We start from the raw sequence: 25,784 nt of genomic DNA on the forward strand, positions 1-25,784 counted from the left end.
TACTAGAGAAGTAAGAAAACTAGTTTAATCAATTTAAAATTAATTTAGAATAATGAGACAATACATATAAATATATATTTTTTATTTTGAACCAAAACGTATTATTTTTATTTTTTAAAAAAAAACATGACTAAAAAATATAATTATGAAGTGTGTATATACACTGCTTAAACTTTATGTGTAACATAGAAAAAAATTTATTGGTTGTAGCGGAATACTCCGTCTGTGTTACACGGGAAATAAATAGTGTATACACTGTTTAAACTTTATGTGTAACAGGGGAAAAAATAATTGGTTTAATTTTTTTAAATCAGTGTTTTTTACTAGTACAGCGGAGAAAAAAAAGTTTGAGGGGGAAAATCCCCCTTAAAATTTTACAATCTCCGCAGTCAAAAGTGCGCAGAACATACATTATGGTTTTTGAAAATCAGTGTTTTTTTACTGGTACAGCGAGAAAAAAAAGTTTGAGGGGGAAAATCCACCTAAAAATTTTAAAATCACCGCAGTCTGGTAGAGCGGAGAAAAAAAAATTTGAGGGGAAAAATCCCCCTTAAAAATTTGCAATCTCCGCAGTCAAAAGTGCGCAGAACATACAAATGTATACTACTAATAAGATTATAAACAAAATTACAATGCTATAAAACATATAGTTATAATTTTTGTGCACCTCGTGTACAGATTGTTTGGTAATTTGATAATCAATATCTTTATTTATGTCATCCAAAGAACTAGGTATAGAATTCAAATCGTGTAGTTTTTCAATTTTTCCCATATTTTTAAACAGTGGCTTAATTTGGGAAAAATATTCAGGGTTGCAAAAATTACTGAGTAAACAAACCCGTGGGGGCTTTGCCCCCACACCCCCAACATTACAAAAAAATGTTTTAAAATAACCATATTATTATATTTTATTAACATAAAATACATTATAATCAATATAATTCTTTTTATATATAAACACAAGTTATTAAAAGCTAAAAATTTATTTTTTTATAACTAGTATATAGTCACAAACATTACTTTTGTTAAAACTTTAAATTACATAATGTTTTACAATTATAATAGTAATCATAATCATTTATAATTTTAAAACTGTAGTAGTATCATTGTTTGTTGTTCTTTATTTAAATGTACCTAATTATAGTAATTATTAATACACCACTTGGTTACTGCAATTTTTTGTTTTACTTTTTGTACTTAATAACTAATACATTCATAACTTATATCATAACATTACTCATAAGTATTAATTAATTCATAACTTATAATATAAACAATAAAATTTTAAGAATAATAATTTAGTTTTAAAAATTATTAAATTTTAAACGACGTGATGTTGTAGATGAGTCAAATTGTTTTATGACTTCATCGTTATTAATATTTAACGATCTTTCACGTTCTATTTGTAAAATTCCTAAATGATTTAATCTAGATTGTCCCATAGTACTTCTTAAATAGTTTTTTAATCGTCGGAGACAAGAAAAACTTCTTTCACATGCTGCAGAATTTGATGGTATAGTTAAAAAAAGTTTATATAATTTTGCCAATGTTGGAAACCCAACAGCATTATCGCCCGACTTCATATATTTTATTTTAGATTGAATAGTATTTTCAGTATTCAGGCTTTTGTACATCCTATTGAATATCTTTGTTTCAGCCTTCAGTTCACTTTCATTAAAACCATACATTGTACTAACATCTTGAAATGAAGTGTACTTTATTGGTTCATTTACTATTATATCTTGCATGCAGTTTAAAATATGTATGTCATTTTCTTTAAATCTTTCTTTCATATCACTTACTATAGTATCAAGAACTTGGAAGTATATGTTTATTTTATAATGATCTTTAACATTACAGTTTTCATTTTGTTTTAAACCTCCACCAAGTTTTTTAGGAACTTTTAGTTTTCTATTTAGTATTGGGGAACATATTTCATTATCTATCTTCATAACATTAGTTTTACTCCATAGCATATTAAATTTATCTTCACATCTCATATTAGAGAGTTCTTGAATAGTTGCTTTGGTCATATGCTGTACACTAGAATAGTCAATATTGGAACTCTGTAGATATTTTGACAAAATATTGGTAGTGGACATAATGTTTCTGAAAAAATGTACACAAAATAAAAATTCAAATGTTTTCATTGATTTTAACAATGAATTTGCATCTGACCCATGTATAGAATCATTTACTGAAATATTTTCCAACGAGTCAATTACAACTTGGTAATTAAATATAAGAGACTCTAAAGCATCTATGCGACAACTCCAACGAGTATCACTAAGACTTTTCAAAGTAGACGGCCCATCACCAATTTTCATATTTAACTTTGAACGCATATTGTCAAATACAGCTTGTCTTTTAGATGAAGCATTAATGAAATTATGTAAAGTACTTAAAGTACCAAATACATTTCTTACATGAGATATTTGTTTAGATAAATCAACAAGACATAAGTTAAGTATGTGTGCATTACAATGAACATATAAAGCCAAAGGATTTTCTTCCTTGATTCTTGACTGGACTCCTTTGTAAGCACCTCGCATGGATGCTGCTCCATCGTAGCATTGTCCTCTTAAACACTCAAGTTGTAATCCATTAGAAATAAGAACATTTTTTAATAATAAAGAAAGTGTTAAACCATCAGTACTCTCAACTTTATAAAATCCTAAAAAAGCTTCAATTGGAGAAAAATCATTATTAACATATCTTATAATAATTGCAACTTGCTCGTGCCTTGATAAATCTTGTGTTTCATCAACAATTATACTAAAAATATTAGCAATTAACACATTATCCACAATATCTCTGATAACAATATTAGCCATATATCCAAGAAACTCATTTAAATATTCACCACTTACATACCGAAAGTTTTTTTCTTTTTCAATAAAATAACGTCTTATAATATCATTATCTCTAGAACGAAGATTTAATAATTCTTGAAAATTTCCTTTATTTTGAGACTCTTCATTTTCTCTATGTCCTCTTATGGCAATACCTTGTCGGGCACAGAAAAGCAAGGTTTCTAAAACACACTTTAAATATTCCCTATTATCAGAAACTTCTTGATTATATTGTGTATTAACTTTATTGATTATACTACCAGATTGTTTAGCTTCGTTATATCCAGCTATTTTTGTACTAGATTCTTTAAGTGGTACTGATTGTTCATGCTTTGGAAAAGATTTAAAACAAGCCTTTGACCACTGACGAAAACCTTCGCTAATAAATGTTATATCTGATTTATTAGATGGGAAGGCACGACAATAAAAACAATATGCTGAATCTTTACTAGGACTGTATTCTAGCCAAGGAAAAGATATGAACCATTCTGATCGAAACTTTCTACCTCCACGTTTTGGAAAATCATAATTTTTAGGTTGGTACGGACCAAAACCGTTCGATAACAAATAATATGCATTTTCCTTACCTTGACAAGGATCACGATTTGTATCAATAATAGGTTTACTTAATGTTGACTTGTTGGGACTTTCTACATGTAAAGTATCCAAAGATTTGTCTAAAAAAAAAAAAAAAAAATCATAAAACAAATTACAAATATTTTAATTTTATTTCATCTTTTATTTACCATCCATTGACATTGTGTTTTTTGATATTGTATTAGAAGCAGTAGTAAGTTTATTTTCCTAAAAATTAAATAAGTTTATTAAAATTATTATTTATGATTTAATTATTCATACAAGATCTAATAAATTGTTTAATATGTTAAATAATTGTACTATTCATTTAATTAAGTAAAAAATTAATGCATTTATTGACTGTAATTTTACTTTTTTTAACACACCACATACACATATTATAGTTAATATATTAATATGTTTATTTTATAAATGTAGTGAATTAGTGTGTTTTAATAGTTAGTAATACAACTGATAAAATCATAACCATGCAGATTATTTTTAAAAAATTGATAAATTGTAATTATTAATTATTTTAAGTTTAAATATTCTTACTGTTTTAGATGATTCGTTACATGTGTCCATTTTAATTTTTTTGTGTGAAGTGATTTGCTGATCATCCAACTTCAGAATAGCTACAGTTTCATTGCTTTTGTCCTATGATTAAAATTATTTAATTATACAATAGGTACCCTAAGAAATTATAGTAATATTATATTTAATTTATATTTATACAGGTAGCTGGTAGATGTTTTATTTTAAATAAACCTTAAGTTAAAAGTTGTTGTATGTTGCCACTTCATAATTTACTATAATATTTATAATAATTAATACCTAAATATTAAAAATAAAACTATTAATAATGGCAAGTAATTTAGCAAACATGACTTATGTAAAATTATCATAATTTATCTTTTGTTCTTAAAGTATTAAAATATTTATCAAGTAGGTCTGCAATTTACTATGTTACTAAATAAACCACAGCTTGTAGGTATTAGTGATGAGTTCAGAGAAATAAATGTAATATAAATAAGCCATACACATAAAAAATATTCAGCATATTAAATTATTTCAAAGTTTAAATAAAATAATTTAAAAAGTATATTATGTTACTTACCTTGGACAGCTTAATAACGAATTTGTCCATATTTATCAATAAAACCCAATACCAATGTTAAAATATTTAGATATATTGACTAGGTATTCACAAATAACAATTAACAATAAACATGAAAATGATCAAAGTAAAATGAAACCAAAATTCACTAAAAAATAATATAATAAACGTTCAAATACAAATGACAATTCAATATTATTATAAAATGTCAATAAATTTGAAATATACAAAATATATTAAACACTAAAAGACGATAATAACATCGATAACAATACGATGCCATAGAAGTTTTAATCTAAAAATAGATTAGTTTTTTTTATTTTATATTATAATGGATAACAATCACGATTAAAGATATAATATTATATCTAATTCAAATATTATATAATTTATTTTTAGATTAAAACTTGTCGTATTCTTATCGATATTATTATCGTCTCAATTTTCTCATTCTCCAACATTTTTTATTTTATAATTATTTTACTAAATAATTACTTATTTTATTTTTTTTACTATCAAGCGATAAACCATAAATATGAAATTTTCAAGGGTTGCAAAAGTATTATTTTGCAACCCATACATTATATTTGGGGTCGCAAGTGCGACCCCTTGCGACCCCCCAATTACGCCACTGGATCACTATTATACATTATAGGAGGGTTAAATTTGAATCCAATGGTAATTATCATTGTATACGAAAAACGAAGATGATTTGTCAGCTTAGGATATAATTTTCAGTGGTTGGTGAAAAAGGTGGATTATGTTTTAATGGCCTGAATACATCAAAATTTAAGTTTTTTTATAATTATTATTAGCTAAACTTATGGAAAATCTTGTATTAAATTTTCAACTCTTAGCTACCTACTTATACAAAAAATTGGTATGAATTATAACTACAAAATAATTTGCAAATATTCATGCTTTTGACGAATTTTTGTAAATATTTGAACTTCAAATGCTAATAAAAAAATGCCTATGTATTCTTATAATTTTTTAATCACTATCAGAATAACTGATGGGGAACTTTGTACTAAATTTTCAAGTATTTTGAAAGGGCCAAAAATTTTATCGACCCGTCAAAAAAAATTTTCAGAAAAATTGAAAATGTCAGTTGTCTATAAATAGCTCAAAAATTCAAAATATTTTGAAAATTAAATCACGTAAAGAAAACGCCAATCTTAATAATTGGTAAAATTTTCAAGTTTCTACGACTTATACTTTTTGAATAATAACAAAATAATTAAAATCGTTTGAGGATAATCTCGTTATCGTTACGCTATTTCGTAAAAATTAAAATTCAAACGCGCTTAAAAATTTTCCTATAATAATGCTTCGAGTTTTCTCTATAGATACTTGAAGGAAACTTATGAAAACTTAGTGTTGTATTTTTAATCCTTAGTTATTAACACAAAAAATTTTATGATTTTTCAAACTTCAAAATTACTTGCAATTTTCGTCGCGTTTTTGACAGATTTTGTAAAAGTTTGAACTATAAACGCTTATAAAAAAAATGTGACTAAAATTTTTAGTTTTTTTTAGCTACAATAAGAACAACTCATAAGGAACCTTGTATTAAATTTTCAAGTGTTTTTGGTAATCCAAAATTTTTTTATCGACACTACAAAAAAAAATTCTCATAAAAATCGAAAATTTCTATAAATAACTCAAAAATTTACAACCATATGGAAAAGTCGATTAGGTCAAAAACTGGTTTTGCGTAAAAATTCCCGTTTTTCTGTTACTTTTTTAGGGTTTATCCTGACGCTTTTGAAAACTATTGGAAATTTTTTACTTTTGACCCCCCAAAGTACCAACTAGATTCACCTTCCTATCAGGAACAGGGCCCACTTTTTAAAATCGGAGCACTTTTACTGCTCCAAAATGTGGTGACAGAAAAAAAAAAAAAAAAAAAAACACACACATCATTGTAAAATCAATACATTCATCATTTCGTTCAGAATCTAAAATAATACCTACTAAATAGATAGGTAGGTACGAGATATCTACTACCTATATGGAAATATCGATGGTTGTAGCTATAGGTGCCTTATAATAATCATATTGAAATTGAAGGGCTTGGAAAACAACAAGGTTAATCCATTTTTTGAAATTGTTCAGGGCTGATAAAACCGTTTTTATTTCCATGATTAATGGATACTAAAACTATTACAGTTAAATGTTTCTATTATTAACATGATGAAAAAATAATACCGTGGACTTAGAATTGAGTTAACTTTTTTTTACAAAAGCCCTTCAATTACCAGAGCTAATTATATGGTGGCCAACAAAAGTGGGTTTATAGTACAGTCATAGGCGTGCTCACGTAAACATAAGAATCGAATTTAGGGTGAGTAGTTTATGATTATACGTATTTAAAGTTTAGTTGCGCGGAGTGGAGTGGTACGTGGTTTACCCCGCAAAATGTTTGTCCACTACTCCGCTTGTCTAAATTAATTAATTAATAAAATATTTGAGAATACCAATGTTCTCTATAAAAAGTAATCAATTTATTTTATATAACATATATAACCTGTAGTAAGTTGATCTTAAGGTAATTAAATAAAGACATTTTAAATGATCTGGACTCAACAATAACAGACCTCCTACAATGATAAGTACAATTAATGACATGGCTTATTTATTTTTTGTAAGTGGACAAGTAGAAAATGTAATTTAAAATATTTACAATATACTTATGGATAAGCTCCAATGTGTTGTTGAACATATTGTAGTAACCAGTGATAGTACTGCACTGCACGCTTCTTTTACGACGAATGCACGTTCCGTCGTAGGTTGGGAGAGTTGAGGTATATAAGTTAACAATAAATAATAAGACAATTGATAACGTTTATTAACTTGTTAAAACAATAAATAAAAAGCTTTCCTTAGTAAGCACAAGTACTTAGCTACCGAGAGCAGTGACAACACTGACTTAGTCTAACTGACTCTTAACTAACTCTAATTAAATCTATGATGAGGAACTCATATTATATGAACATGCCGTGATGGAGAATCGGAGATCTACGTCATGAAGTGCGTGATGTGTCTAATCCAATCAGGAAACGGCATTAGTGGTCCGACTCGGTGGCGTGATATAGTCATAGGCCACTGGACTTCGGAACTACGTTTTTATACTAAAAACGTCGGTTTACTACAATATCCATCATTTCGATAACCAGTCCTCCTCAAAAACAACAATAGATTACCGTTTCTGTTCAGTTGCTGTACAGATTCTGCAAAAGTCCTTGTTGTACTTTCTCTTTCAGATCTGGAAGGGCCATCTTTTATCTAAAAAAATAAATACATACAGTTCACATTATTCAACCACAATTAAAACAGCAATTATGTTTATTTAAACAATTATGGTGAGGTTATTGATGGTTATTGATGCTCCGTTGAAATTTTACAAATAACTGATTTTCTACAATAGCCAGTCTTTCTGTTTAAAATATAATTATTTATTATTAAAAATATAATATTGTTGACAATAATGATAATTTAAAACAATTATTTGCCGTGCTAAAGATACTTTTTAACAAAAATTTAACAAAAGCAAGGTGACAGGCACACCATTAACAAAGCACAAACATTCACCACACAACAGTGGGGTAGCCAAAGGGGGGCTAAAGGGCTATAACCTTTCCCCATTGGCTGTATATTTTTCCTATTGTTTTGAAACTTTAAACTTAAATAATGGACATTTTCTTAAAATTTTACTAATATATTTCTTGTTATTAGTTGTATACTTGTATAATAGAATATTTGAGTTAAAAAAGTATTATTAAAAGTGTCTATTAAATTTTTTTTTTTTGTTTTTGATTTTCAATAACTCTAGTTAAAAGTGTTTAGCCCTCCCCATAAAAAATCCTGGCTACTCCTCTGCCACACAACTCCTATTTAAGCTAATCTCTATAATGGTATTAATTAAATTGTACACCAGGTTAAGCTAGTAAAAGTAATAATAAATAGGTAGAGCAAATAGAAAAAAATATTTATTAAATTTAAATTTTATTTAAATATAAATATTGATGAAACTTACTAATTTTGTCCTTAAGAATTTATGTTACACTGTTGATTATGTTAAACATACAATACCTAACAATAACATAACATAAAAAACATAACACAATTATTTTAGTTATAACACATACATAATTTAGATTATCAAAATAGAGATTAATTATTAATATTATTTTCAGTGTCTTCCACAGTTAATAACTTATGAATAATTAATTAAGAAAAGTTTTAAGCTATTTGATCCAACTTACCAAAAATTAGCAATATTTCACATTCTTCCAGCACAATGACATGAAATTTTCAATTTTTCTAACAGAATAACTGCAGTACATGTATAGATATGTATGATATTAACACACATTCACTGTTTTTATTTGCCTAATAAGTGCATTTATAATAATCCCATTTTTTCAGAATGAATAGGCTTGACCATATATAAAATATTCATTAAAATATGTGTAACAGTTTAATACAAAAGACAAAATTATGGTTAAGTTAAGTATTACAGGATGAGTCTCCAAAATAGCCATCACCAACTAATGACCATCACAAACAAGTTCATAGTTTTTTACTGCATTCAATATACTTGGAAGATTTTCGTAAGCAGCATTCAGTATTTTCAAATCTGTAGTTATAGAAATTAGAATATTTTAAACATTGTAACAATCAATCTGAAGAATTGTGAATGCCTAAACAATATATAACAATATGAATTAATATACCTATATAACAATGTTGGTTAATACATTTTAAAGAATATAAGTAAAAAGATAATCAGCAACAGAGCATAAAAAACATTTTTGATTTAAAATAATAGAATGACAATGTATCTAATGTTTAAGTAGTTGGACAAACTTATGCTAAGGTCATTATATAAGTAAGAGGGTTAATTTTAATTAATTAATCTTAATAAATAGATTGAATGTGTTAGTGTGTTATTACTTATTTGTAACATGTAACTGTAAAGTATTATATTATTTATATTGTAAGAATAGGAAATTATTAACTTTATAAGTATAATGATATATAAGCTGTTTATGTACAAAATAAATACCTAAATAATTATGTTGAAATTTTTTTTATAAAATGTAGTATTTGGGTCTATAGTTATGTCAATGAGTAAAAACTTAAATGTAGTACTTCCTAGTCGAAAAAATGATTAATTAGTATAGTTCACATGCTATGAATAAATATTTTAAATCTAATAAGTATTAAGGTGTATTACAAACATTTCATCTAAGAACTTACTATAAAGGTAAAAATTAAAAAATATAAGTTTTACTTACGTTAATGCTGAACAAAGAACCAAGTTCCAAGTTCCAAATAGGAGCGACAAACGTAATGACTTAATTATTAATTATTATAGGCGGCTATTGGCGGGTTATTTTACTATTTGAAATTTTAACGGACGGATAAATAATGTATCTGGTTCTAGGGACCAGGCTGAGGAATTCTAATACTCAAAAATCGTAGTGGAACTGTTTACAAAGTCGGATAGTTGGTAATAATTTGAATTTTTGTATTTTGAGGTAACCTATAATTCCTTATCGCTGGGCCGAACTGTACCCATCCCTCAGCTCAAATACCTACGGTTCGGACAAAATTTGTGTCGTCTAAATTACGGTTCGGCTAAAATACTGTCGGTTCAAATACGTTTCGGCTAAAATACTGTCGGCTCAAATACGGTTCGGACGAAATTTATGTCGGCTAAATTACGGTTCGGCTAAAATACTGTCGGCTCAAATACGGTTCGGCTAAAATACAGTTCGGACATATTATTGATCGGTTAATTTACGGTTCTGATAATATAAGGGTCGGATGATATATTTTTCGGCAAAATTACGGTTCGATTAAAATATTTTCGGCTTTATTACGCGCTCCTTATCTATTATGTGCTTTTCTCCTTCTTCTTTTTTTTTTGCTGCATTTATCATCAAGCTTTTTATGTATTAATTAATGGTTTTCACAGGTAAAGTAATCAATTATTTATTATTTTTTAGTTCTTAAATAATAATCATTTACTATTTATGTTAATTGCTATTCATGTTTTATTGAAAAAAACAAAAGCTGGATAATCTACATACACATATGTGCAGTTATGAAAATCTTAAGGTAAATTAATTTTAGTCGGGACATTGGGGGGAGGGAATCCCCCCCTCGTAGATCCGCTCTATTTTTATATAGCCTGGTGGAATTTCAAAATGGCACACCCAAAAAAAAAACTGAAATGACGCCCCTGCTTTTGTCAATACTGCAATAAAAGACAATTGGGGTTAATTATATATAAATACAAAATTATAAAAGTCTACAATATGTGTACATACTACATAGGCAGATATAAACATAATAATTTAATACGAGATTTACAAATTTTAACTTTGCTAAATTAAAAATATAATTAATAATTACATATTAACGACATACCTATTAATACAGTTCATATAGTACTAAAAAATCTCATATCTCTAAATATATGTAAGAGTATAAAATTGAAAAATATGATATGGTTTTGATTAAAATAATTATTATAGGTAATTCTTTTATTATAGCCACAAATTAAAATATATTATATTATAAATAATAGCCTATATAGCTAACCTACATTATATATAAAACATACCTGATATCATCTACTTGTAAGCAATTTACATCATATTATAATTTATTACATAATATAATACTAAACATTGATTAGTGTTACCAAAAAATAGATTTTACTGAATTAATACAAATATTATAATATCTATTGAATTTACCTAACCGTTAGTGTAAAATATTTTCTACTTTATTAAATCATTTAATTTAAGACTCACCCAACTTAAAATATAATTAATAATTATTATAACTATGACAACAACAGTCAACCGCAACAACAACAATAATAATATATTGTATTATAATTTATTGTAATTAAATACTTGCTAATAATTAAATAAAAAATTTAAGTAGGTATATAATATATATATATTATATGCACTTTTATATATATTTTATGTAAAACCGCGGCATTTGATAATAATTATTATCAAATCAAGAATAATCCAATCAGTGTGATAACATAACAATCATTATTAATACTATTATTACTTATTTTTAATAATTAATACCATTGAGTATAGATAGTATAGAGAAACCATCTATAGCTGAAATATGTGAAATATGTAGAAAATGGATTTTCAATTCAGGTAAGTTAAATACATTTTAATTGAAAGAATTAAGATGAATGTAATATAAATAAGTTATTATTTTTATAGGAAACATGGCATTAGATAATTTATCGCCGAAAAAAATTAAAAATAGGTATCTGTGTGAAGATCATTTTAATGCACATGATTTCACCAGACCAGATCATAACAGGCTTATGTCTGTAGCCATTCCTGTAAAGTTTAATACAAATAGTAAGTTTATTATAACCCAATTAAAATTATATGTACCTAAATGAATATAATATAAAGAAGTTTTTATAATAATTATACTTATTATTTAAAAAATATCCAGACAATGAAGTTATATCAAATGTATCACAAAATATAGACTTTCTGACACCAGTTAAAAGGAGAATTTCATTTAATAAATCAGGTAAATAATATATATATAGCATACACATTTATCATCATTATTATTTTTCATATGTACTTAAACAGACTTAGATTCTGTTGTAATTATTCAGACAAGAATAAATACGTAGACTTAAAATTAAATATAATTTGTCAATTAGCCATCTCTAAATAATGCATTATTACTTATAATTTATTACAAAAATTTAAAAATTAAAACAATTACTTGTCATTACATATTATCATCATAAATATAAATTACATTCTTGTTATTTGTAGAAGAATCACATAAATGTATTACAAAAGAGTCCTTTTGGTAATAAAATAATACAGGACTTTTCACCAAAAGAACTGAATTAATTATTCAAATAAACTTATGAAAATGTAAGGAGACCATATCAATGAAATTATTTATGAGAATATGATCAAACATATAATTTTGAAACTGTTTCGCCAAGTACAAGAGAAATATGTGTCACATTGACACAACTGCCAAGTCCAATAAAAACCAAAAAAAGTATAAAATATGAAAAACTTCTAGAAACTATTATGAAACAAAAAAAACTATTGGCACAGAAGCGTCTTAAAATATCACGTCTAATAAAACAAATGCCATTTCCAAAAAAAACAAAAAAAATTGGATCCAAGTACTTTGATCACTAACTCTGTATTTAACTCAAAAAATTCAAAAGCACTTGTCACTATGCAGCTTTTGCATAACAAAAAAAAGCCATGGACACAAGCTGAGAAAAATGTTGCTACATCTATATACTTTAAATCCCCATCAACATACAGGTTTTATGAGAAGAAACAAGATAGTTTCTACCCGGTGTGACTTCTATACAGAGATGGCTTAAATCTTTGATGTATTTGCCAGGTTTTGTAACAGAATATAATTCTCAATTGACATTAATGTCAAAAGTAATGACTGAACAAGAAAAAAAATGTGTATTGTTAATTGATGAAATGTCAATAAAAGCGTGTCTTGAATATAATAAATCATTAGATTTCATTGAGGGCTATGAAGATCTAGGGCATTTGGGTCGATCAGAAAAGTCTGCAAAACTTGTTCTTGTTGTAATGATCCGTGGACTTCATAACAAATGGAAACTACCTTTTGCTTACTTCATAAGTAGTACTGGAGTCACAGGTGATCAAATGGCCAACATTGCAAGAAACTATGTGAAATTGGATTTTCACCAAGTATAATTACGTGTGATCAAGGTACAAGTAACCGCAAAATGTTTTCCATGCTTGGAGGGACTCCTGAAAATCCGTATACAGTAATTAACTCTAAAAAAATTTTCTTAATGTATGATATTCCTCATTTGATGAAAAGCATTAGAAATAATCTGCTTACAGGAAATATAATACTCACAACAAATGAAGGGGAGAAAAAAATATGTTTCAATGATTTCCGTGAAACATATAAAATTGACTCATGTAGCAAAACGACAAGAGCAATGTGTAAAATTGATCAACGGCATTTGTATCCGAATCCATGGCAGAAAATGAGTTGTAAACTAGCATTACAAGTTTTCAGCAACACCGTCAGTGCAGCAATTAAAACTGCCATTGAAACCGGTGAATTAATTTCTTCCACAGCACAAGACACAGCAATTTTTTTCCTTCAGTTAAACAATCTTTTTGATGTTCTGAATAGCAAAAATGTATACGATAAAAACCCATACAAAAAACCGCTAAGTGAAAGAAATTTAAAGGGCTTATCAATTATTTATGAAGCATTGGAAATGTTTAAAAATATTAAAAAACAATGTTTCAAAAATCAGTCAAATACCAAAAAAATATTCCACCATGGTTCACTGGGTTTGTTTGGTCTTTGAATGCAGTTTTGCAACTTTATGAACATGAAAAAAGTACAAATCCATCACCAACAAAATTCTTCCTTCTGACAAATAGACTTTGTCAAGATGCACTTGAAAATTTATTTTCAATTTTCAAACACGCTGTGGGTACAATAGAAATCCAACTAGCAATCATTCAGATGTGGTTTTGCAAGTATTTGTTCCTTTTGTCTTTTAAATTGTGCATCTGAAAAATCAAATTGTGAGGACGATGAGACAATTTTTAACACCAGAAATATTAACTGACTTACTCATTGATGATACACCAAAAGATAAAGATGTGGACGTACCAAAAACTACTTTCATAGCCTCTTCTAGTGAAGGCTATGACTCTTCTAGTGATTCAGAAGATACGTCATATGATTGTACGGAAAATAATCACTACCAATGTCTTCTTTGTCATTAGAAAAATGTTCCTAAGAATATTACGCAGGGTATTTAGGTATGAAATGTTTCAAAAAATTCCAATGTAATGAATGTTATTACATTTAATCATAACAGTACAAATAAAAGCCTCGTAGATAAAGATCAATTGTTTATACTACACAAAACATTTGATCATATTGAATGGACATCTATAATATGGGTTTAAAAAGCACCTACTAAAGAATTAGTAGATTTGTATATGAAAGTCTGAAGGTATTTCAAAATAACTATGAAAATATAAATGGAAAAAAATTTGGTATCTTCATTAATAAACATGGCTGAAAAAAAATAAAAAACAGTTTATTAAAAATATATGTCAAAAAAAAAAATTTATATTAAATAATTTATTTTCTATTCGAATCTATAAAGAATGCAAATGGTCTATGGATAATGTTAAAAATATAAATAAGGAAAACAAAACTCTAAATAAGTATACTTCAACATAAATAGGATTTTTGATTATTGTTGTTTCATAAATTTAATATTGAATTGGTACGTACCTAATAATATTTGTATTTGCTTAATATATTATTAAGTGCTTAATATATATTATTATTATCTTTGTTATTATTATAATTATTTTTGTTATTCAGTTTATACTGTTATTCTTATTCTTTATATGTCATGTACAAATTTAATTTGCATTAATTTTAATTTATTAAATGAACAAATATTATGATGTACCTAATATTAAATATTTTTAAATCTTAAAGTTTAAAATGTGTTAATTCTATTAAATTATTTTACTTTATAATTTATTATCAAATTTTACAGATTTATAATTTATAATTTATTTAATCACCTATGTATTATAATCACTTAAATTTAAAATGTTGATTTTTTGAATGTAAATTTTATTATATTATCTAAAATCTTAATAATTAATTAAAATTCAAATTAATACCTACCAATAATAAATAATTGTTTAAACTTCAAAAATAAAGATAAAATAATGATGTATGAAATTTGTGTAGATCTATACTTGTACATTTTAAGGAAATAACAGGAAATATGGTTAAAAATAACACCATACATATTTTAGATTAGGTACATGCTACAATTTCAATAGTTTTCATTTGGTTATGAATGTTATGATAACTTCTTACAAAAAATTGAGAATTTAAATTTGTATTTATTTGAATTTAACTAAGAAATCATTATTTCTTAGTATGTAACATTTAATAGAAACGTAAACAATTTATGATGACATAATATTTTAATTTATTACAATAATAAATACTTAGGGCTTACCTATCTACAAAGTTTTCATTGAAAATATTTCAGTATTTCACACGCAGACAGATACTCCGATAGAGCTCGGAGACGATTCTCCACTCGCCCGCCAGTGACACACACTACACAGCCCATGCGCTGCAGCCTGCAAGGTTAAACCTTGCAAAGGAAATACCTATATTCTGTATACATGAAATTCTTGATAACATCATTGATTATAAATACAAGTGTACTTTATAAATATTATAATCAATGATAATATCATTAATCATTATTCATTATTATGTATTTATGTTTGGTTAAGCAAGAGGCAGTGGCGGATTTAAGGGTTCAAAGAAAGTCGGTAAATCAATAAGAGTGCCCTCGTACAAATGTATCAGTAATAATATTTACCCCAATTTTACAAAACCGTTCGCTTCGTTCGCGAGAAATAATAACCAACCAAAATTGTATAGTAACACATAATCTTCTAATTAAAAAAAAGTTTTTATTTATTTTAACAAATAAAATAAAATTAAAAGTAGGTATTTTAATTCCTGTGTAGAATGTGGATAATAATTGAAATATAGTTTGACAAAAAACCATTAAAATATAATAAAAATATGAAGCAATAAACTTGATGGTAAGAACATTATCTGTGTTTTGTTGTAAATTTTTTTTAAGATAATTCATTTTTAAGTGAGTACTGAGTTATGTGTGTATAATAAATTAAAATTAAAAATGCTCATAACTCACTTAAAAACTAATTATCGTAAAAAAAACTTCCAACAAGACACAGATAATGTTCTAACCATCAAGTGTATAATAGATCGATCCCTCTAATTTTTAAGCTAACAGCATAAAACTTGAATTTCTGAGCGTAAATTTGTATGTCACGCGTTTGTAAGATGGAGACAACACACACTTATGAGGATCCTATTGTCAAATATTTTGAAATTTGTATCATGTATAGAAAATGATAATATAAACATTTGATGAAAATTTCAAGTATCTTCAGTTATAATATTACTTAATAGTTTTTTGTCGTTTTTGAATAACAACAAAAGAAAAAAATCGGTGTATGAAATTTGGTTAATTTAAGGCCTTACGGGTATAATATCCAATGTCTAACTTCAAACGCTCGTAAAAAATTAATTGAGTTCCGATAAACCATTTTTTTTTAATGTGAAAAACTCTTAGGGGAGTCTTGTATGAAAATTTCATATCTTAGATATAAATAGGAAATTTTTTATGAAATTCTAACTCAAAATAATATGCCAATTTACGTGTTTTTGATGAATTTTGTAAAAATTTTGACTTAAGACGCTCATAAAAAATGATAGTGGATTTACGGAATTTTTTTTTAATTTCTACTTACATCAACGTATGAGGAACGTTGTAATACATTTTCAATTTTTTTGACAACCAAAATTTTGTTTCACCAATAGGTAGGTAATAAAAAAAAATAATAATACTTGACATTTTCTTATGCCTTTATAAATAGCTCAAAAAAAGTCCCCAATTTTGAAAATGTAGGGTAGTAACATAAAATATATTCAGTAAAAATTTCATCTATATTCGGTTATTTTTTTCAAAAACTGATTTTGCGTAAATTCCTCAGTGTTTTCGTAAAAATCAAAAATGTACAAATTATTTATTATTTATTTTAAATTATATTCAAACGTACCAATAGTAAAATTAATCGTAGAAAGTAAAAAAAAATATATAAACTATTCAGCTTGTATTAGGTATATAGTATTCAGGGTTAAGTTATTTAAAGTTGAAAATAATGTAAATATTCGTTTACGGTTATTCATAAATAACAATATAATATAATATTATCTAATGGCTAATAATATATTAAATATTTAAGAAAATGTCAATATAAGTATTTGTAGAACATTTGAAGTCGACGAGTATTCATTGTATTTTTAACTGACGTTGAAATCTAAATGAAATACATTTTGTTTATTTCATCAAATATATATGATTTACTTTACAATTAATAAAGACAATATAACGAAAATAATATGATCCATTATAAGTATCCAGAAGATACTTTCGGTTATTAGGTCTAGGTGTATAGCAACTATTTATAAATGATTAAATCATGAAACATGAGAGAAATATCGACAATATGATTTATGATCAACTAGGTAAATTATTAATTAAATATATACGAATATTCGACTTTATACGAGTGTTAAGATTGTGTCCGTGCAATATTATGTTCTTTGACGCTTGATCGGAGCCCGAAGAACGGTGGTCACCAACGGGCAACGATATCGTAGCATAAAGGACGACACATGCGGCCGCCGAGATATTGAGAATTGGGATGCAAATTGCAAGATTTACGACGCACAGATCACTGGGTGGACGGGTGGGGTGGACGGGCGATCGCAGCCAGCGCTTGCCGCAAATCGGAAAATAAAATAATATGTCCATTAATTCATACATTTAGGTTGTAAATGGCAACGTTAATTTATGACCAAATTAGGCAACGTTGTATCGCAAAGTATATTATGGTGATGAAACGTAAATTACGTAGAGGTGTCAACTGCACAATATTACACAATTTCAATTACATTTTATTATATTATTATAGTCTATAATATATTTTAATTATAATTTTTTTTATATTTTCATTAAAACACGCGCGCGCTCTATTGACAGTTCTGGTGAACTAATTCAATACGTATCATAATATAGGCAAGATGGTCTCTCTATACTATCTATACTCAATGTTAATACTATTAATAAAACCACGGTAAATTTGAATCGGAAAATCAGGGAGGAACAAATCTACTTTACCGGACACCCTGTTTTTTTCAATTTTATTTTCTCCAAAATAAGTGTTTTTTCATTGTTGCGCCGGAATAGTTCTTACACGTTTTTTAGCAGTGGACTACTCCGACTCGCATACCTAGTTTCGAAAGGGTGACCAGAAATGTTATATATGTGTGAATTATAATAACCAACAATTTGTTATTAATGAACGTTGCGCAAATGCGTTTTATAATAATAAGGGCTACATACAATCAAAGAATAATACAAACAATAATAAATAGTATACGGGCGCCCAAAAGGTAATAAAAATATAGAATAATGATTATATGAACAAATAATAATAATATTATGATCCGTTGATCAATACGTAAACAAATGATATGTGATAATACAAATAATGATGATAATGGAAATTGATCACCCAGTGTTGATAATCGATCGGAACTGGTACGAGCTGCAGTGTCGCCAACAGGAATCGACCGAAAACGGAAATCCCGCGCCGAGAGCTTTCGCGTTGACGTATACGGCGATATGCGCACTTTCGAATAGTGTAAAGTACTATGGCACACGGTAGTCTCGACACGTATATGACACTATCGGAATGGACACTCACGCCACACGACCGACACGCAACGCAATATATATAACGGCACCGTAAACCGCCGAATCGCTGCGAATGCGAAAGGAGCCAAAACGTCGACACACGCGCGCAAGAGTGCAAAAGAATGGGCTAATAACGTTCTGAAATAACGAATAACCAATACAATGGTAACGACACGTAGACGTACGAAATAGCGATCGACTGGTACGTGTCGGATAATTTTCTCACTTGCACGCAAAAACGGTCGTCGCGTGTATTCACGTACACTAATGCATAAAACCGGCCTAATCGGCGGATGCGAAATTGCTAACCCGAGAGCAACCCGTAGACTGGTTGGGCATGTGTGAGGTATTATGTCGCAAAGGTCAAAGCCATATCAGCGATTACGACGACGACAGTGACGAAGGTCGTCGAGGCTTTTGTCGTGATCTAGCTGGACTTTGACCCGGATAATCTCTCGGCGCGAGAATATGTGGCGCGAAGTACCCACTGTGCAAAATGCAGTACTATGAACATCCTAGGGATATGTATTGAGGATATGCGATGTTATTAACTAATGCAAATTGATGTTGTAAAGATGTTCGTGGGATTGCTAATGCCAGGTTGAGCGACTTTTTAAAAAGTAATTTATAAGTAGTTATATTTTAACGTTTATACGACTGCCTTATGCGACGTATGTGAGATGTTTAATATAAATTCTGGAAGAAGTTATATTTTAACGTTTATACAACTGCCTTATGCGACGTATGTGAGATGTTTAATATAACTTCAATAATATGTTTTTTTTAAACATCTATATCATGTAAGTCTTAACAACTATTTAACATTATTTAGTGACAATTTTTGCCAGTAAAATACTGATCAACTGTAAAAAGTTTAGTCAAAAACATAGCAAGGATGTTATGAATATTAGAGGAATATATAGCGGATTTATAATATATATATATAATAATTACAAATAAATATAGAACAAAATTAATAAATAACCAACTAATTTTTATTAAAATAATAAATATTTCAATTAAATAATTATAAAAAGACAGTAAAATAAAATACATAATATAAAAAAAAAAAAAAAATTATAAAAAACTTAACTTGTGTAATTATTATGTATATTACACAACATAAATAATGTATACATCATACAAGTAAAAATAAAAATTGTTAACTTTATAAAATTGAATATAAAAAAAAAAATACAACAAATTATTTTTTGATATATAACAATTAAGAATATAATAATAATAATAAATGTTATGATTGAATAGTATATATGGTAGTATTCTTTATAATATCCAACAAATGGCATAATATTGTATAAATATAAATGCACCTAACAAGTAACAAATAAGAAAATATTTATTAAATACAGATAAATCGTATTTAAATTAAATTATTAATATATATTTAAATCATATTATTTCATTATGACTTAGAGTCATTACAACAGCTTTTTCAGTTGTCAAAGGCACAAAAAAACATTTATATTTATATCATTAACACTGATACGTATCAAATTGGATGACTGGGACTTAATATCAACTATAACAGAGCCAATTAAATGTGATTCTAACGGACATCAAAAAAAATTAAGGATTAAAAGTTAATACATTTAAAAAAATTCTTCCATTTTGACATTTAAAAATATTTTTAACCATTGCAATTTCATTAGTAATCAACATAATATAATTATTTTTAGAAACACTAATAGAAATAATATAGTTTGTATTACTAAGTTTTATATTTTGAAAAAAAGTAAACTCATTGTTTGTATTTGAAATTATGCTATCTACATCATCACATTGATTACTTAATATATGAGTTTCAGCAAAATGTATGTTTTTATCATGATGGTCATTAAACAAGATATTAAATTTTTCTTGAATTCTATTAGCAGCTTCTTGCAAAGGAAAACGTGAATGTGAAATACTTTTTTTTATAATTCCCAAGTAATTTTCAAATTTAAAAGCGCTAAAATTATCTAAACATCCGTGTGTCTTAACGTAAAATGGCAGGTGAATCAGACTATGAATATTGTGAGTGATAAAATGCGAACCATAATGAGTAATAAATTCTGTTACAAAATCAATTAGTAAATTATATGCAACTTCATTTTTATCTTTACATAGAACATATGAATCTTTACATAAATTTTTATGGCACAATGCAGTTTAATGAAATGTAAATAAAATATTTTTCCCAGTCTTCCTTTTAGTACAATCGGACCGGTATATAATAAAAAAGTTCTAAATTCGGTTGCCTTCCAATGTTCTATATCATTTAAGGATCTGGGAAGTCTAACAAATTCAGATGGAACATACTGTTTTAAATTGTTTAACTCTATGTCTGCAAAATCACATTTTTCTTTAGGGATTCTAACTGATTGTTTACCTCGTATCCAAAATTTTAATAAACGTTTCATAGTTCCAAGACAAACTGCATGCATAGTCAATAGGTACTGCCTTTATCATATCAATTGGCAAACGTTCTAAAGGGGTATTTCCTTTATGATATTCATCATCACTTCTTATTCTAAAACTATTATCAGTACGCAATATCCCAAAATGAAATTCTATGGTCTCTATATTCACCCTCTACTGTGCACGTATTACACCCTACACGGGAATTATGCCCTTTAACGTTAAGTAAAAATGCCTTAGCAGGAGAATCACATATTACTTGCTTCATACATATACTCATTATCCTATCATCAATTGTAATCCCATTATTAATAAGTTCTAACAATTCATTTATAAATAAATTTAAAAATTCCTCTATAGAATCTGGCTTTTTATGAGTACTATAGTATAAACCTACTGTAAAGACTAGTTTAGATAGAGGCACGTTTATTATCGAACAAAGAATTGGCCAAAATTGCTGTCTTGAACTGTTCGCTAAAGGCAAACCATCAATGTTAAAACTTAAAAATATTTCATTTACATTTTTTAATGAGCTTTTATTAAAATTTAATATAATCAATAACATTTTTTTTAAGCCTAAATGAATATATGTCCCTGGGTTTATACTAATTATATCATGAGATCTTGGAGTATGCATCAATGTCCGAACATCTAATGGTAAATCTAATCCCTCAGATCTTAAAATTTTCAATAAACTGTTCACACTATTTTTCGAAACATTGTAATCGAGAACCCACTGTTGAAGTTTATCTTTGATTTTAGGATTATCATTATATGAATAAACATGTGGATTTAATGTATTAGCTGTATTGAATTCTAATCTTAAATCATGTATTGAATTAATTACATCATTATCATATATTTTAGATATAGGCTGTTGTTCTTTATTTAAGTTTTCATTTACTTTAACAGAAGCTATTTCAATGGTGTTTATAGTGTTAGCAGAATTTGAACAATTATTTGATGATACACTACATACCTCCTCAACTTGGGGGGTTACTTCTGGTGTTTTTATAATAGAAAATTGACGTTTGAAATGTCGAAGGGACATATTTTCAATTGTTTTGCGTTTTCGACGTGGAATCTATAATAACAAAAATATTATAAATTATTTAACTATATAGAACTGTAACTAACAATTTTTTTTTTGTTCATAAACATTTCATATTATTATTTAGAGCATGAGAATTGTTATATGAATAATGTAATATTTAATAGAAAATATTAATTACATATTAATTATATTTCTATCAGTAGCAACGTAGTTTTACTAAAAATCAATATTTTTTATATTGTAATAGATTTAACAATGAATGTAAGTAATTCTTGACTGTCTGAAAATGACAACCCTAAATTATATACATTCAATTTTTCGAAACACCCAAACATACTTTTCTTACATTATATACATTATCTTAGCATAGGTTACAAGATGTCTTAGGGACTATAAAATATATTCATAGTTAAGAATTTAAAAAATATGTTGTGGCCACAAAGTTGAAAATTGCATAGCAAAAAGCTTGTTATTACTATATATCATAAGTTATAATACATATTACCTGTAGTAGTTTCTTTTTTAAAACGCTGAGCCCCATGTCTGAACCAATCTTTTACATAAATTTCAAATATGTTTTCATCATTTGGTAAAGTTCATGTGAAATTTCTAAAAAAAAATACATAGCTAATGTAGTAATATAATAAAATAAATATTAACTATATAGGTAATTAACTAAGTATTGTATATTAAATACCTACTTTTCATGATTTTTATAATTTGGTGGTCGACAAGGCGATGGTTTTTTTTTTGTCCTGTCCAAGAACAAAGTGTGGCCAATTTATTGGAAAATAATTTGTTGAGTACTCTTTTAACAAAATGTTTTGTACCAGAGCCACCAATAGATTTAATTAAATTAGTCTGGAAAATAAATACATAATAGTTGTAATATGGGTGTTGTATAAAATAATTATTGACATTTAGTTACCAATTTAGTAGAGTTTTCGTCAGTTTTTAAAAATTCATCAAAATTTATAATAGACTCTACATCGTTCAAAGGAAATAATCCCAAAAAATTTGTATCTAATGTAGGTTGTACACTTGAATTTGGATTTATTTTTATATAGTCCATAATAGCATCTAATTTTTTATCAAGTCTTGTAAAGTAAATGTCTGTTGTATGAAGTATTTGATCCATTTTATTTTTTAGAAATTCCAATTCAAAACTGCCCAACTCTAAACAAATATTTATATTTATTGTATTTGAGGGTTAAGATAAAATGTAAATATTATAGACGTTAAATTTAATAATTAACAAAAAAATATTCTTAGAGAAATCTATATATATTTATATATTACCGGATGTAAGATTTAATTCACAAATATTATTGTTTGTTGTACTTGTACCTTTAATTGCAAAAAATAAATATAGAAAAATAAATAATAATTACAGCAGTAATAAAATTAAATGTTTTACCAGAAATGTTTTTTAATTTCATTAAATTTGCTTCTTCAGTTACTTGTTTATCTTAAAAAAAATTATAAATAATTTGTCATCATTAATTTGAAGAGATTCAAGTTAATGTATGTGTTTTTAGATTACCTGCAGGTGTCATATGATTAAAATCATCATCAATAAATATAGAAGAAATGTCATCAAGCTGCATTGTGGGATTTGAATTTAAAACAGCTAAAAAGATTATGGGCAATTACATTTTAACAATTCATACTACATATTAAAAACTGCAAGTTCTAAGTTCAACTACTGAACATAAATTTATATTTGTATTACTAAATAATTGAATAATATAGGGTTCTTACAACGTAAACTATTATTATAACTAGTCCCAACAAAATCTGCAGTGTTCAAATCAATTAATGTATTCATAGCAGCTATATGGATGTAAAATATAAATTAATTTTTAATATTAATATATAATATTGCTATGCTTAAAGAATAATTCAAAAATATTGAAAAAAAAACTGAATTTTACTTACAGGATACAATGCAAGCAGTATTATTATTATCTGGAACAGAATCTGGAATATTTTGTTTAAATTTTTTACTTGGTTCATAAGTTGATTGTTTTCTTTTAATAGTTAAAACTTCTTCATCATCACTACTGGAACCTAAAGAATTAAAATAATATCAAAAGTAATTATTTAAAATATATTAAAGTAGGTATAGTAACTATATAAGCAGTATATCTGCCTGATATTATAATATCTTAACGAACAAAATTATTGAAAGTTATCTATAGGTACTAAAGTATAGAACTTCTAAAATTAATTTTAAATAGTTTCAAATTTAACATAGCAGTTTTATAATATAATACTAACTAGCATTATAATTTTCTTCTTGAGGATTTTTGGGTTCTTCTGGTTCAGAATCACTTTGTGACTCACCGCCTGATGATATAAATAATTTGATTTCCTTTGCGGCAGCTGCTTCGTACGAATCTAAATATAGTATAGGTGAAAAATATAAAAAAATAATTTATAATTTATAATATTCCCTATTAGTATTGTGATATTGTGCTAATTTTATAAATTACCAAATTCTTCAATTAGTTTGACAGGATGGGTGGTCCATTTAGAGGAAGGTTTACCGCCTTTCATTATTGACATAGCCGTAACACGCCAAGCATTAGGCCATGAACAGTTCAAACATCCTTCTTTGGAATTTTTTAACCAACTGACAGGTATCACAGAATATGTATTTTCTTTTTCAAACAACCCTATTATATACTAATAAATTCATCCAATAAATAATAACAATTTTAGGTACCTAAATAAATAGGTACCGATTATAAATTATTACATATAAGTAGGTAGTAAGTACCTACGCTTACTGATAGAAATATGCCTAGGTAATTAATTCCTGATATCAAACACTATTTATTAATAATTAATATATATTATAAAGTATAAGTATTACCTTTGTTTGATTGTTAATTTGATCCATTATTGTGGTCGTCAAATATATGGTGAACAACGGGGCTGTGTACTCGATTTTCAGTCTTCACCACGGTCCGAAACAATAGTAAAATATATAGGTAATGCACAGAACTGCAGTAGAACACGTGGGTGTATTATGTATAAGTACAGCAGTGTAATACAAAATTTTGCAACGGCAAAAAAACTACTGCTGGATAATTGTGTACCAATATAGTCTGTACAACTGTGTACGTGTACTTTAACGGCATAAATTCAGAAAAAATATATAAAATATTATATTTTAATTTTGTAGAACCGCGCGTTTATGACTAAACGAACGACGAACTGTAAATGAGTCAATGACGTGTATTATTCCGATTTCAACCCATATAATAATATAATAATCGTAGCCGTGGTTTTTCC

At 26.9% G+C, this 25,784-nt stretch overlaps 1 protein-coding gene and 1 pseudogene across 1 annotated transcript; both read right to left on the reverse strand.

The window, feature by feature from the left end:
* Positions 1–1,304: 1,304 nt before the first annotated feature.
* LOC126555256 (zinc finger MYM-type protein 1-like) lies at positions 1,305–4,575 on the reverse strand. Its single transcript, XM_050210204.1, has 5 exons — positions 4,546–4,575; positions 3,599–3,656; positions 2,933–3,529; positions 2,179–2,887; positions 1,305–2,109 (listed from the first exon to the last, which is right to left on the reverse strand). Exons 1-5 carry the CDS (start codon positions 4,573–4,575, stop codon positions 1,305–1,307), a joined length of 2,199 nt encoding a protein of 732 aa, XP_050066161.1.
* A 16,979-nt stretch (positions 4,576–21,554) lies between these two features.
* On the reverse strand, positions 21,555–25,728 carry LOC126555258 (uncharacterized; annotated as a pseudogene).
* Positions 25,729–25,784: the final 56 nt, after the last annotated feature.

This window comes from Aphis gossypii, unplaced genomic scaffold (genome assembly GCF_020184175.1).
Source record: "Aphis gossypii isolate Hap1 unplaced genomic scaffold, ASM2018417v2 Contig00770, whole genome shotgun sequence".
NCBI lineage: Eukaryota > Metazoa > Arthropoda > Insecta > Hemiptera > Aphididae > Aphis > Aphis gossypii.